This window comes from Gossypium arboreum, chromosome 9, assembly GCF_025698485.1.
Source record: "Gossypium arboreum isolate Shixiya-1 chromosome 9, ASM2569848v2, whole genome shotgun sequence".
Lineage (NCBI taxonomy): Eukaryota > Viridiplantae > Streptophyta > Magnoliopsida > Malvales > Malvaceae > Gossypium > Gossypium arboreum.
Window position 1 is genome coordinate 87,345,981 of NC_069078.1, and position 15,555 is coordinate 87,361,535.

At 31.0% G+C, this 15,555-nt stretch overlaps 2 protein-coding genes across 2 annotated transcripts; both read left to right on the top strand.

Moving 5' to 3' along the window:
- Positions 1–270: 270 nt before the first annotated feature.
- LOC108456348 (serine/threonine-protein kinase BLUS1) lies at positions 271–2,119 on the top strand. The gene has a single exon (XM_017754944.2). The coding sequence runs from the start codon at positions 362–364 to the stop codon at positions 1,925–1,927; it is 1,566 nt and encodes a 521-aa protein (XP_017610433.1). The 5' UTR covers positions 271–361; the 3' UTR covers positions 1,928–2,119.
- Positions 2,120–6,297: 4,178 nt separating this feature from the next.
- Positions 6,298–6,873, top strand: LOC108455270 (transcriptional regulator SUPERMAN-like). The gene has a single exon (XM_017753851.1). It carries the CDS (start codon positions 6,298–6,300, stop codon positions 6,871–6,873), a length of 576 nt encoding a protein of 191 aa, XP_017609340.1.
- Positions 6,874–15,555: the final 8,682 nt, after the last annotated feature.

A 15,555-nucleotide genomic window follows, 5' to 3' on the forward strand; every position in this document is an offset into this window, starting at 1 on the left:
CCGAAAATAATTGGACCCAAAATGGGTCTGAACCAAAATTAACCCAGCAATTCAATAACCGTAAAAACTGTACAAGCTGAGAATCATTAGTTTTGCTTTTGGCCTTTGGCTCCTTTTTTTTATTGAATGCTTGAAGTTGAAACCTGAGTTTTACACACACTTTTTATCTTTAAACAGATGAAAGTAGTTGCAAATTCACATGTATCCATCCTCTCACATCAATATTCAACAATGGCTTCCTTTTTAAAACCTCACAAGATAACCGCTTAAAACCCCATTCTTTTTCTCTCTTTTCCATCATCCTTGTTCTTCAAGAACCCTCCGGGAAAAAACCCAATCTCAAACAACCAAAAACAAGATTATGAAACCATTAATGGCGTATGAACAAGAAGGTCATCATCATCACCCCAAGGTTCAGTTCCCATTAGACTCGGATTCTTACAAGATCGTTGATGAAATTGGTATTGGTGTTAGTGCAATAGTTTACAAAGCCGAATGCATTCCCCTGAATTCAACTACCGTCGCCATCAAATCCATCGACCTTGATCAGTTCAAGGTTGACTTCGACAACATCCGACGTGAAACCAAGATAATGACCCTCCTTTCTCACCCCAACATCCTTAACGCTCATTGTTCTTTCACCGTTGGCCGTCGTCTCTGGGTGGTTATGCCTTTTATGTCTGGTGGTTCTTTACAGTCCATCATCTCGTCTTCTTTTCCCGACGGTTTATCAGAGCAATGCATCGCAATTGTCCTCAAAGAAACCCTTAATGCATTATCGTATCTCCACAATCAAGGCCATTTGCATAGAGATATAAAGGCTGGGAACATCTTGATGGACTCAAACGGGTCTGTTAAGCTCGCGGATTTCGGGGTTTCGGCTTCGGTTTACGAGTCGAGTTCAGGTTACGGGTCCGGTTCATCAACGTCTTCGTCGCCGATGATGCTCACGGACATGACCGGAACCCCCTATTGGATGGCCCCGGAGGTGATACACTCACATACAGGATACAGTTTCAAGGCTGATATATGGTCTTTTGGTATAACGGCGCTTGAATTAGCCCATGGAAGACCACCATTATCCCATTTACCACCTTCAAAGTCTTTGATCATGAAGATAACCAAGCGGTTTCGGTTTTCCGATTACGAAGACAGCATCAACAAAGGTAAGAGCAAGAAATTTTCAAAGGCTTTTAAAGATATGGTCGCTTCGTGCCTGGATCAAGATCCGTCGAAGCGACCTTCGACGGATAAGCTTTTGAGGCATCCATTTTTCAAGAGCAGCAAAGGCTCTGACTTCCTCGTCAAACATGTGTTGCATGGATTGCCTAGTGTCGAAGAAAGGTTTAGAGTAGGCAAGATTCTAAGAAAGAACGACGTCGATGACGACGACGAAGATGATGTTGAGGGAGAATCAGGGTCTGAGCTCGTTAAACAAAGAAGAATCAGTGGATGGAATTTCAACGAAGACGGATTCGAACTCGACCCGGTTTTCCCCACCGAGGCAAGAGACGATTCCGTGGTGAAACAAGTTCGTTTCGGTGGTGAAACCATCATTTTAGAAAAGGGAACTTCCGAATCAAGCTTGAATTTGAACTCTCCCGAAGCAGAGTCAAGCTTGGTTAGTAGTACTACAACTCCACCATGTGAAGAACAGCAAACTGAGAACACTTTTAATGCAGAAACAATGGTGGGGGGGTTGATGGCATTGAAGAAGAGTTTGGATGATCAAAGGCAAAAAGTGAGTGAGTTGATTAACTTGTTTGGAGGGGAAGTGATGAACAAAGAAGATCAAATGGTGCAATTGATTGAGAAGCTGAGGATGGAATTGGAAACTGAAAGGCAAAAGAACTTTGAATTAGAGATGGAATTGGAGTTTCTTAAATTCCAGATTTCTGGTGCATCCAACACTGATGAAAATGATTGACGTTTTTTTCACCCTAAATTAGTACATTTTGCTGTGAAAATTCGAACTCGTTTTATGTTGTTGTTTTTGGTTGCTTATTGGAACATGTTCTTTGGTCCTGGGTCTACCGTATATCACATACTGTCATGCATGAAATTGAAATGGAGAGATTATGAGGTTTTTTTTTTTTTCCCCTCATTCTTTTATGCATAATATTTGTTGTTTGATACTTAAATTGGCTCAAAATTTTCATTTCTAGTGTATAAATTGTGGGTAAAAAACTACGTTGATCTTGATCCACCTTAGAAACTTTTTGGACTAAAGAAGCCTATTATTAGTCCTTTAGGTTAATTTGCAAACGACCCAAAACTTCAAAGGTGGTCATTGTTCCATAGGCCGCTCCGTGGGTTAAAACACTGGCAAGACTAATAGTTCCATTGGGTTGGTTTTATTCATAGTTTTTCAAAAAAAAAAAAAATATTTGATGTAGGTTGGAGTTGGGCTGGTTGGTAACTGGTTTAGGGTTGGGCATTTTTCCCAGATTTGGATCAAGAATTTTGGCTTAAAAACATAAAAATTCGGTTCTATCGAATTCAACTACCAACTTAATCCCTTTTCGGACAGGTATCTCAATAGTTTCTTAGTCAATCATGATGAAGAGTTTAAAATTTGAACTTTATATTTAATATTTTTTGTATATATTTCATACTTTATAGTATATGTTTGAAATTGGAGGAACGACACATTCGATTATCACAGTATTATCATATTCTTTCATTGTAGATAAACCATGTAGAATAGCAACAACAGATACTGTACTTACAACATGATTGCGATCTTCCTTCCCCGTTGGAAATTGGAATCTCCCATGAAACAAAGAGCTGTGACCAACGAATAGCAAGGCTTACCGTGATTCACAATACAAAACAACAAAGAAAAAGAGTTAAAACTTAAAACCAACACGCACGCACATCTCTCAATTCTCATCACATCTGTCAGCCTTTGATGTCTCAAAGTCTCACTCAATCCTTAATTTCAATGCATTCCACACTCTACTTTACTCTTTAATACTTTCCATGTACTTTTTCTTTTTACATCAATTCAACGTTGATGAGATATATAATCTAACTAAATAGATTCCCAATATTACTTGAAGGTATGAATGTCGTTCATGATTCTATACTTTCATATCTCTGAACTAATATCCAAATTCAACCTAAAAGAAAAGGAAGAAAAATTAACACAAATTTCAATATTGATGAGACATGCAAGGTAAGTAATTAAATAGATTTCCATGTTTTATAGTAGAAGAATCAAAGCAAAACTAAAAAAATTTAGAGGGTGAAAATGAAAATTTTACTATTTTATTAATTAAATTTATCAAAATTTAAAGATTAAAGAGCTAATTTTACCAAATTAAGTATGGCCAAAACCCCTCACTGCTTCTTTGGTGTCGTCTTTGCGCATGTTACTCGGAATTAAGTGTGAATATCATATGAATATATCTTTGGTTAGGCTAATTCAATTTTTTTAAGATCATTTTTATATTTCCACATTAACATTTGAATATGTATCTGACATAGATATTAAAACTCGAGATTCAAGAACATTACAGACTACCTACATAATTATTGTTTCTCGGGACTTCAAATCTTAAATTATATGAGTGGAAGAGACGGTAACCTGTTAAATACACTGCAGGTAAACACTGCAATTTTGGGTTTAGAACCCTAACAAAATGTAGAAACTATAAATAGCAAGGCAAGGGAACAGCTAATTGGCTGCTAGTCTTTCAATGAATATCAGCTAAATATGGCAGTATCTTTTGTTTAAACCGCTTTTCTGATGAAACTTCATCTCTTTTTTTCTCTCAATAGACAAAGGAAAAGGAAAGGAAATCGAGGGGTGCTCTGCACTGGCATTTCCCTTCCTTTGACATAAATCATAGCTTTTTTCTGAATGATATGAAATGCCATTAATCTTTTGCATGTGTCTTGTGCTTGAAATTATATGATGGATAATATTGATCAAATTTTGCTAGTAACCCTTGCAATATGCTTAATTTGCAAATTTGGTCGTATTTGTTAGTCATTTTCAATCTTGTATATTTTGAATTTTAAAATTCCAACCCCTAACCAATACTGTAGCAATTAAATATTTTAGTTCAATACATATAATAGTGGTATTGCACTATGCATAATCGGTGGATTTAGTTCCTATTCTTTAATTTGGTTATATGTAGTTTTTAATATTTTTTAATTTTGAAATTTCGGTTTGGTAGCTGTTAAATCCTTTAATTAAAATGATAGTGGCTTTTTGTGAGTATTGTTTGAAAATAACAAATCCGCATGATATTATATGTGCAATAATATGTTTGTCACATAATATTTTAGAAATGCTAAAATGTGTACCAAGTTCTTGTACTCTTCGTATATTTGGAATTTAGTTTCTCTACTTTTCACATTTCAAAATACAAGTACAATTGCTAACATTTTGTCAAAATTCTTCTATTAAATTCAAGTTCATTGCAATGTCTCTTTTTCTTGCTATATGGCTACCGTACCAAGTGAGTATTTTGTTATTTCAAAATGTTATGCCAGCAAATTTAAAAAAAAAAAAAAAGAATCTTAAAAATGTTAACAATTAAACCTAAATTTAAAAAGTTGAAAGACTAAATTCCTAAAAGTAAAAGTAAAAGAATTAAATTCCAAATGTATATAGAGTAACGGACTTGAAGCATATTTTAACATTTTACAAAACGTCAAATTTTAACTTAACAGATTTAACTTCTATCATTTGCATCAAGACTGAAATCTCTAAATTTGAAAAGTATAGAAATTAAAAATAACCTAAATAGAGTACGTCTAAATATAAAACTTAAATATTATGAACTTTAAAAAAATGTTAAATCATTTACTCAAAAAATTAAATCTAATTTTTGAAGACATTAATTCTATGGTATTTTTTAATAATCTCATTATAGATTCTGATAATTCTTAAAACTACTCATAATCCCTCCTCAACCCATAAATAGAATGATAATGAACTTCAGTACACTCTAACGCATATCCTCTTACATTGACAACAATATCCATGTCAATTGAGCTTTAAGACTCAACAAATATTCTATGGTATCTTTTAAACTACGATAAAAAAGGGAAAGCCAGGGGGTAAGGTTAATTACTTAATTATAATAGTAATCAGGGGCGAAGCTAGGGGGCTGCCAAGGGCCTCGGCCTCCCCTAAACTGTAAAATTGCTATTTAGACCCTTATAATTTTTTAAAATTTTTAAATTAATAAAGGTAAAATTACACATTAGCCCCCTAAAATTATAAAATTTTGATTTAATCCTTTACAAATTATAAAGATATAGACTATAAAAAATTAAAATTTCATCCGAACCCCCTTAAAAAATTGCTCTGGCTTCGCCCCTGTTAGTAATTGTATTTAAGAATTAAGTTAACCTATACCACTAAACCAACAATTTATCATCGAATATCAGTTCATGCTATTAACAAATAATGGATTTTTGCTAAGGTCTACACTTAAAAATATTCTTCAAGAACATCGTGTGTTAGTCTGATGGTTAGGGTATTCACTGCCCCAAATATGATTTGGGTTTAAGTCACACTAGTCACATTATTAATAGAGCTTTATCCGCCTCTTATAATTCAAAAAAGATATATATATATTCTCTACAAATTTATTATTTATACAAAGAGGCTCCAAACAATAATCATTTAAATTACCAGCTTTTTTCTTCCTTATTGCATTTAAACATGATTTTTACTAAATGAATTTCAATAAAAAAAAGTAAGCCAATATACATGTGTGATGAAGATGATGATTTGAGCAAAATCTATGACTGGTACATGCATGTGGTCATGGATTCATTAATCAATTCATTTAATTTGGCATTGTGATAGTTTTTGGACATTCAACATTAAATGTATAGTTACAGTACTTATTGTCGATTGGTCCAGATATGGATGAGAAATCATAACTTGTACCCTTTCTCCATACATTTATTCTTTGCACAGATTTTCTTTTTCCTTTTGCCCAATGGCAACTGATTGAATTTTTTAAAAAATTTTATTTTCGTATCTAATATTCACATCGAAGTTCGAGCATAGTTTAAAATAATTTATAGTAGTAGAAGAGTGTGTTTTATCATATGGTGAAAAAGGCATAGTGACCAAACGTAAAGAAGGATAGTTTTGCAGTGCGATTTTTCAGCTCCTGGCTTAGAATTTTCATGGCCTGTTTTCTCGCAACTTTAATCACTTAAAATTTCTTCTCTGAAATCGAGAAACCAAACTCCATTTCATTGCCTTTATGAAGTTGACATAATGTGAGAGCTTAGAGACTAAAAACCAAAAGGAATATCCATATGGAGAAGAAGAGCTTGAGAGTCGACCATAGCACCATTATAGGCAACAACAAGCTTAAGGGTTCCTCATGGAGAGAGTTTGGAGAAGAAGATTATGTGTGTGGTGGGATTCCATGGCCGCCAAGATCTTACACTTGCAGCTTCTGCAAGAGGGAATTTAGGTCGGCTCAAGCTTTGGGTGGTCACATGAATGTTCATAGGAGAGAGAGAGCTAGGTTATTAAGACAGTCATCTACTCCACCAGGGGACTACAACGGTCAGCCATCTTTTCTTAAACTTAACCCTAACCCTAACCCTAATTTCCGTTCTTCTTCTTCTTTGATTGCTCGTCCATTTTGTTCTACATTACCTCATCATCTTTCTTCTTCATCTTCTGGTTTCTCTAATGAAATGAAGAAATGGCGAAGGAAGGGTGCAAAATCAGTTTTTCAAGTCAAAGAATTCAAGGATTATGAATGTAATAATAATAATTTGTTGAAGAAGAAGAAGATTAATGAGAGTGTAAGGTTGGAGTTAGAGGTTGATGTGGTTAGTGATTCCAAGGAAGATTTGGATTTGGAACTTCGATTGGGATAACGGGTTTGCTATTAATTATCATATGTAATAATGACAAATTTAGTTAAATGTTTAATTATATTGAATGAAGTATATGCTTTTGATTCCATATATTTAGCTATTTGTTTATTTTGTTTATTGAGCTATATCACATTTAATCGGATTTTAATTTAGTTGTAAAGTTTAATATTTTGATAAAATAAAAAATATTTTAAGAGTATTTTCTTTTTTTACCTATAATTTATATGAAAAATACATCACGTGATAGGATTTAAACTCAAAATCTCAAAATCTTCATTCTTTCATCTTAATCATTTTAACTAAACTTAATTTAATTTTTAAATCAATTTTCTATAGATTTGTTAATTTTTTTCACTTACATTGGTTGGTCATAATCCATTGGATATTTATATCTATATCTATCTATACTATATTTAAGTGTATATGAGTCAATCGGATGCTAAGAATGTGTTTGATAAACTATTAAAATTTTTCTTTTTATTAAAATAAAAATTAATATTTATTTTTAAATGTGTTTGATAACCAAATTAACTTTTTACTTAATATAAAATTTTCAAAAAAATTTGAATTTGATAAATAAATTGATACTTATCACGTGGAAAATATTAAATTCATCTTATTTTTCAAAATCTTATTTTTAAATTAACTTATTTCCTCATTTTATTAAAAATAAAATATTTAAATTATATATAAATAAAATAAAAATGTCTTATTAATAAGATTACAATTATGAAATAATAATAATAATTACTATTATCAAATAAAAGAATTATATCCGCTGCTTAATTTCTACTTATATTTCAAACAATTTTATAGTATAAATTCAATGTTTATAAAATTCATTGCTAAAAATTCAGTTTGTCAAATACACTCAAACTCGGATAAAAATTGTAACATCCCAAATTAGGGTCAAAATGGAATAATGGTTTCGAAACCACAAATTCGAGGTAGAAATATTTATATCGATTAATTTTTAAGGTCTATTGTGTGATTAAATAACTGCTTGAAAATATCAATGAGAAATTTTACCGATAAGGTGTCCAATTGCATCATTGGGACTAAATTGCAATAAGTGAAAAATATATGTGCTAGTTGATTTAGGGACTTAAATGTGATGGGATTTGAGATTTGAAGTCCTTATTTAGTAAATAGACCATTATATGTCATTATGGACAAAAATGGACATAGGAGGGATAATATATCAAAGTTTTAATGGAGGGGCATTTTGGTCCATTGGTATTTAAAAGAATTAAAAGGGAAAAATAGTCAAAAATTGAGTCCATCTTCTCCATCCTTGACTGAATTTCATAATGAGCCACAGCTAGGGTTTCTTTCATTTTTTAAGCTTAAAGTAAGTGCATCATAGCCCCGTTTTTAATGTTCTTTGTATTTTTGAAATCCTCATAACTCGATTTAGCTATTTATACCCTTAATTTGAGCTAGGGTTCATGTCAAAAAATATACCCATGAATGACATGCTTGTTTTTTGATGTCTAATGGAAGAAGATGAAGGTTTGATGTGTGATAAACAACTTTTATTAGGTGGTTTTTGTTGAAATTGATAAAAAGGGCCTAATTGTAAAAGTTGTAAAACTATGCGTAAATGTGTGAATGAATGAAAATTTTGGGATGGTATAAAATAATAAATGCTTCGGCTAGGCTTGGGTAATGAGAAAATGGGATACTTTTCATTTTACGAGCCTAAGGGTAATTTTGTAATTATGTGAAACTTTAGGGGCAAATTTGTAATTTTGCCATATTTTGATTTTTGGATTGAATCAAATAATGTGTATATTAAACGAACTAAATGTGTCATTATAGATCAAGAGGGACGAGGAATAGACCTTGACTGAGGAAAAGGCAAGGTTGTGGATTAAATCGCAAATAGTCATATTTTGTACCGAAGTAAGTTGTGTGTAAGTAATTCAACAACTTCAATATTACATATTTAATATTTGACATTCTATGATACATGTATGTATACTCTAATGAAATTGACTTGTGATGATCTAATGGAAGTTTGATGAAAGCCTTGTATCTTGGAAGTCCCGAGTGACCTATAGGAATACTTAGGACTTGGATGTTGTAACATCGGGCTAAATGAGATTCAATGTAAGTCCATGTCTGGGGCATGGCATCGGCATCCGAGAAGTGTGCCAGTGAAAGACCATGTCTAGGATATAGTATCGGCGATGATATATGTGCCTGTGTAAGACTATGTCTGGGACATGGCATCGGCGATGATATATGTGCCTGTGTAAGACCATGTCTGGGACATGGCATCAACAATAATATATGTGCCAGTGTAAGACCATGTCTGGGACATGGAATCGGTGATTATATATGTGCCGTTATAAGACCATGTTTGGGACATGGCATTGGCGATGATATTTGGATTCATGTAAAACCATGTCTAAGAAATGGCATTGATACTTTATTTGGTGTACGACAATCCCAAGCGTCCTTTGTATTCCGGGTGGTTCAACGAGCCATTCAAGATTTTTGGGTTAAGAAGTGGAGTGATATGAGTAAGAATGTATAATACAGGTATGTACGTAAATCCCATGAGTATTAAACTAGATTCATGATGGGAAATTTAGCATAAGTAGAAAGGAGTAAGTTAAGTATGATGTTTAATGACATTTAATGTCAATTCTGACTATGTTCATGTGTGTAATATGATATTGTGGTGATAACTATTAACATGTTTAATTCATGAATATCTTGACTTATGTTGTTTATTATTTACATGCAACTTACTAAGCATTGTGCTTACCCTTCTCTCTTTTCCCTTTTCTCTTAGCGTCGTTAAGCTAGCTCGGGGATCGTGGAAGTCAGAGCTCGAGTTACACTATCAGCAAATTTTTTGGGGTATATTTGGTTTAATGCTTTTAAGTATGGCATGTATAAAGCACTTAGCATTTAGTTATATGTGTCATATTTGTTAGCCAAAGTGATGGCTCCTTTTGGTATATTATTTCATTTTGTATATGGCCATGAAACATGGTTCATTTTGATTATTGGGTTGAAATCCTTAAATATTGATACATTCATGGGATGTGTCATTATTCGTGTGGTGTGTGATAATTGTGTTACTAACAATGGATGATAAAAGGTGGAATTCATGCTTGATGCATAAATGATACTTATTAGCATAGTCATAACATGAATAAAGGTAAAGAAATGAAATGGTTGAACTTGACAAGTGGGGAGTTTTAAACATGTATACTTTAATATGTGAATGTCATACCTGACGTAAAGTTTAGAGGTCTAAGTAACCCAACCATTGCCTAATTTTACCACCATTGGCATGCAAGTGTGTTTGTGTTGTTGTGGGTGACAAGAGGGTTTGGAAATTAGCCTCAAATTTGTCCACACAGGTAGACACATGGGCTTGTGTCTCACACACGGTCAGCCCCATGGGCGTGTAATCTGGCCGCGTGTCTCCTGCTCTCTAATTTCACAAGTCAGTATACATGGTAGTAAATACATGGGCAAAGATACGGTCGTGTGTATCAGCCATGTAGAGGACACAGCCTTAGAACATGGGCGTGTGCACAGTCGTGTGAAGTCTGCACCTTAAATGCGAAAATTAAATTCGCCACACAACCTAGTACACGGTTGTGTGACTTGGCCGTATGACTCTTAATTGATGCTAACGTCATAAACAGAAAGTTACATGGCCTGGGGACACAGGCGTGTCAAGGGCACATGGGCGTGTCCTTGTGTCCACACGGGCGTGTGATCCTGTTTTATGAAAATTTTTCTAAAGTTCACGATTTAGTCCTGAACCGCCCCTGATGTATGTTTTGTCCCTCGTAGGCCCGTATAAGGGACGACATGTTTGTTCTTGAATAAATTTTAAATTTGAACGCAATTTTATGGCCCCAATTTACATAGTAGTGTATGTTCAAGTACGATAATGCCTCGTATCCTGTCCCGGCGTTGGACACGGGTAAGGGGTGTTACATTAATTAGGAGAATTTTATTTAAAAATAAAAATATGATGATGGGCTTTTTTATTTTTTATTTTATAGAAAATTTGCAAAAACCAAAATAAATCTACAATAATAAGATTTGAATTTAAAACACCAAAATCGTTAAATTTTTATATTTATCATTTTAACCAAAGGCTCATTTATTTTTATATAAATTCTTTATAAAATATATTTTACAAAAAAAATCATCCACATCATCATGGGTGTGCAAAAATCTAGTACTATATTTAAGTATAACTCAGATTGCAAGTTAATCGAACACTAATTCATTTGGAAAATGATTAAATATCCTCTTCTTTCTTACAAAGTTACAAATATTACTATGATGACGTTTTGATTTTTTATATTTTTATATAAAATCTATAAAAATCTAAAATAAATTAAAAATATCTCACAAATGATGGGACTTAAACCTTTGATCCCTAAAATTTTAATTTTATCATTTCGATCAAAATTTAATTTGTTTTTAACATATTTTCGTGTTCAAATATTTGTGTTCAATTCTACAATTCACATTAATTTTAGGCCCCAAAACTTATAAAAAAATTCATCAATTACATTTTTTTAATAAAATACATATCAAACCGTTTTATTTCTTCATCAATTTTTTCACATTGATATGCTTAAAAGAGGTTTTGTATCATTACTAAGAAAAGTCCTTTAGCCACGAAAATATTTCGAAAGAATTATTAAATTAAAAATAAAACGTATTTTCCTTTCTTTTATATATAGAATTTGAAATTTTCTATATATAAAAGAAAATGTTGAGAAATATTTCCATAGACATTTTATTTATTTTGGGCCAGAAGAGAATTAAAGGGGGCCGAGATGTTAGGTTGTTAGAGAAAATGGACCATCAAATTTCACTTCCTACAACATTAACAAATGTTGGTCCAATGTGACCCAACCAGTTATGTCCCTCTATTTGGTTTCATCTTATGTAAAGCTAAATTATAAAAGATTTGGTTTTATTATTATTTACTATGGAAAATTTTGTCAACATCTTTTAAAACCCTGTGGGTATTAATAATAAGTGGCTGTTAGGTTGATGGCAACAAAGATAGCTTCATGGGTGGGTTGCCCATTTAATTAGCTGCCTACCCTCAACATAGCCATACCTTAACAATGCAATAACTGCATGTCTATTTTCTTACGAAATTTAAGCATCTGATTTCAAACTTCAAACCTCTGATCTAAGTGTCAGGGTTAGTACTTTATTTTTAAGAAAAATATAGTTTTGGTTAGGTTGATGTAAATTTAATTCAATTTGTAATTTTAAAATATTTGAATCATTTTGATTTGAGTTTTTATAGTATGATTTGTTTAGCTTTTGTATCATTTTAGATTTCGTTTTGGGTTCATTTGAATTTATAGTTTGGGTTTTTTTAGGCCAAGTCAAAACTAGTTCGGATCATTTAAGTTTCTTATTACTTCGAATTATTTGTTTAGATCATTTTAAATTTGAGTTGTTGAGTTTGGATTGTTTCCAATTAGGGTTCAAGTTAGATGAATTCAAGATGTTAACTTTTTATAATTAAATTGAAATAAGTCAAACTTGAGTTCAGATTAATTGGATGTAATATTTAGGTTTGGAGCTTATCGATAAACTCTTGGTATCAACAAGTTCAAAAATATTTAAATACATTATTGTTTTCTCTTAGGTAGGAAAGTACAAGACCATAAAATTTAATGGAACTGATGTGAAAACTTATGTACTAGTCTATATATACTTAATACAATTGAAAAATGATTAATGATTTTTTGAAAACAAACTATTAATGTTAACAATGAAATAGATATAAATTATGATGCGAGCGACTTCATTAGTACTATTCAAATATTAATAATTCAGTCAATTTTTCCATAAAAAACAAAATAATTTGACTGGCAGTTCTCATTTTATTATCTGTACACTTTTATATTTTATCAACGGATAAATATAAACTTATTACAAATAAATGAAACACTCCCACTACATTAAAATCTACAAACTGTCTACAACCAAAAATGCATTGCTACTCCCAAATTCGAAAATTTTCTCTGACAAATTTTGGATCAAACATGTCCTGTCGGCATTGAAGATGGCCAAGCAAATTCTCTCTCTCAAAAAAGAAGAGTTTAAAACTCTCATATTTTTTGGACCATAACTTAAAGATTTTGTTTGCTAATCAAATTAAGGCATCTAAATGTCTTAGCTTTACAACCAAAAAAGCAAAACAAAGTTATTAGCAGACAAGAATGCCTCCCCCCTACAATTGGCTTTATATAAATCACATCCCTGAAAAGAGCCTTTAATTCAAAGCTCTTGGCCTTAAAATTCCATGGATAATATGTCCTTGCCTTCACACTCTTAATTTCAATTTATTGTAAGAAACAAAGTCATTTTGTTCATTGTATTTGCCGGAATTGCATCATTTTTTGTACTGTGCATTAAAATAATTTTGCAATAAAAGTAACGGAGACAAGGACAATGACCAAAATTTCCTCTCAAATCATGTTGTTTGTGGTTGAACTTATGGCTATCAATGCTTTAAGATTACATCAAATTAACAGGGTTGAAATGAATGTGTAATTCTAAGGTATTCATGTGAACTAACCTCAATTAAATTATTTGAAAATATAAAGTATCGAAATAATACGTTAGTGATTTGATATTAAAGCTTAGAGTCATCATTATTGAGAAGACTTTACTTGAATATAAGGGCGTAATAGTAGGTGATAGCTTTGCCGCCTCCCAAATGGTAAAATTTTCTTGTAGCTCCTTCAAATTTTAAAATTTTATTAGTATAATGATAAATTTGTACTTTAACCCTCCTAATTTATGATGCATCTTTAGACTCTCCTAAAATAAATTTTTGACTTTGCCCCTGACTCATACAAAATTAATTTCAAATTGTAAAATAGATGATAACATCAATTGTTATACTTAAAAAAGCAAAAATTTTGTTAGTTTAGAATAAAGAGTAATAACTCCACACATTTAAATTCAAATCTTTAATTGATGGCATCTCTTAAGAATAATTATAAGAACCGGTCAAAGTAAATTTCGAGTTTCTACTTAAAGATTTTCAAAAATAAAAAAATATATATTCAAAAAGAAAAAAAAATGTTGCAACTAGGGATGTATAGGTATGGAAAGGGGTTGTGGGAGGGCAAGGATTTGACCCCTTTTGTCTGAGACACATGGGGTGTGTAATATATAAGGCATGTGGGCTATGTTTGGGCAAAGTTCTATTGTGCAGGGAACCCCTCCACCATTAACTTTTGCTCAATAAGAACATGTACCATTCACACCATCACATGGAAGGTAATAGCATTATGTATATATAATCCCAATTTAATTAGTTTTTAACTATAATCTTTCATTAAAAGCGTGTTAAGTTAGGCGCATTTTTACCCACGTGACACTCACTTCCCACAAAATCAATCTATAATTTTAGAAAAATAATCTGAAATGGACAATTTTCCCTTAATTTTACCCTATTTAATTTAAAAAATTGAAATAATACCCTCATAAATTTGAAAGCCCTTTATACAATGTATGAAATGGGGTAGTTTTATTCCAGCCTTTTTCTTTTAGAGACCAAATTTCGTGTAACGAATTAAAGTCAACAATTCCCCATAAAGTGAGTGCCAGTGCCATATCTATTTTAAGAAAAAAAATTGTAATTTATGTATTTATATAATTTTTGACATTTTAATATATATATATATATATATATATCATATTTAATATTTACAAACACTAATTTTAAAGAAGAAATATAATTTTATTTTGTTTGAAAATTTTCAAATAAGAACAACATACTATTTAAAGTCAAAAATAAATATGAGCAAAGCTTATGTATTTTCTACACAATATAAGTTTGAGTTTAGACACTAAAAATCAAAAATTCAATTTTATCAATAAAATGCCAATTACTGTGGCTCTAAATAATATCAATTGTTTTTTAATATTAAAATATGTTATTCATCCTTATATTTTAGTTTTTAAAAGTTAAAAATTGAATATTTTTATTTTATTTAAAATCTTAATTTAATAATTAAAATTATTAAAATTTGTGAATTTAGAATTTGTGAATTACTTTTAAAAGAAAAGAGAGTAAATTTTTCATAAGATATTGGTTGAATGCTTCAAATAATAAAATATATAAAAAAAATATCAATATTCTATTTAAAAACCAATTTCTTTTTAGTTAATGATAATTATGGGAAACGGGGAGATGCTTTGAACAAAAATGTGATTTGATTGCCAAATATCAAAAAAAGTGATTTAACATTTCCACAGAAAAGAGGGACAGCATATTTAGCAATTTAATTTCCTTTTGAGGATTTTTATGTTCATGAACCTTCCATCATTAACTCGTTTTTAAGTTTATTTTATTTTGGTGTCTTCCGATAAATCATTAAAATTTCTCATTTTAAATTTTAATATTTGATTTTTTATTATATTTATAATTAAATTAACTTTTTATTTAATATCTTTTTCTAAAAATATTTAATAAAATAAGTAAGTAAATAGTTACTTTTTAAATAATATTTTTCTATTTCATTAAAAATTAAAAATATTCAAATTATTATCTTTAAATTTTATCCAAAACTATTTAAATTAAATAAATGATATCATATTGATAAGATTAATTTTTACTAATACATCAAATAGTTTTATAATATAATTTTAATA

Coding starts and splice junctions, on each gene's coding strand:
- LOC108456348 (XM_017754944.2), top strand. CDS start 362: ATGAAACCATTAATGGCGTATGAACAAGAAGGTCATCATCATCACCCC.
- LOC108455270 (XM_017753851.1), top strand. CDS start 6,298: ATGGAGAAGAAGAGCTTGAGAGTCGACCATAGCACCATTATAGGCAAC.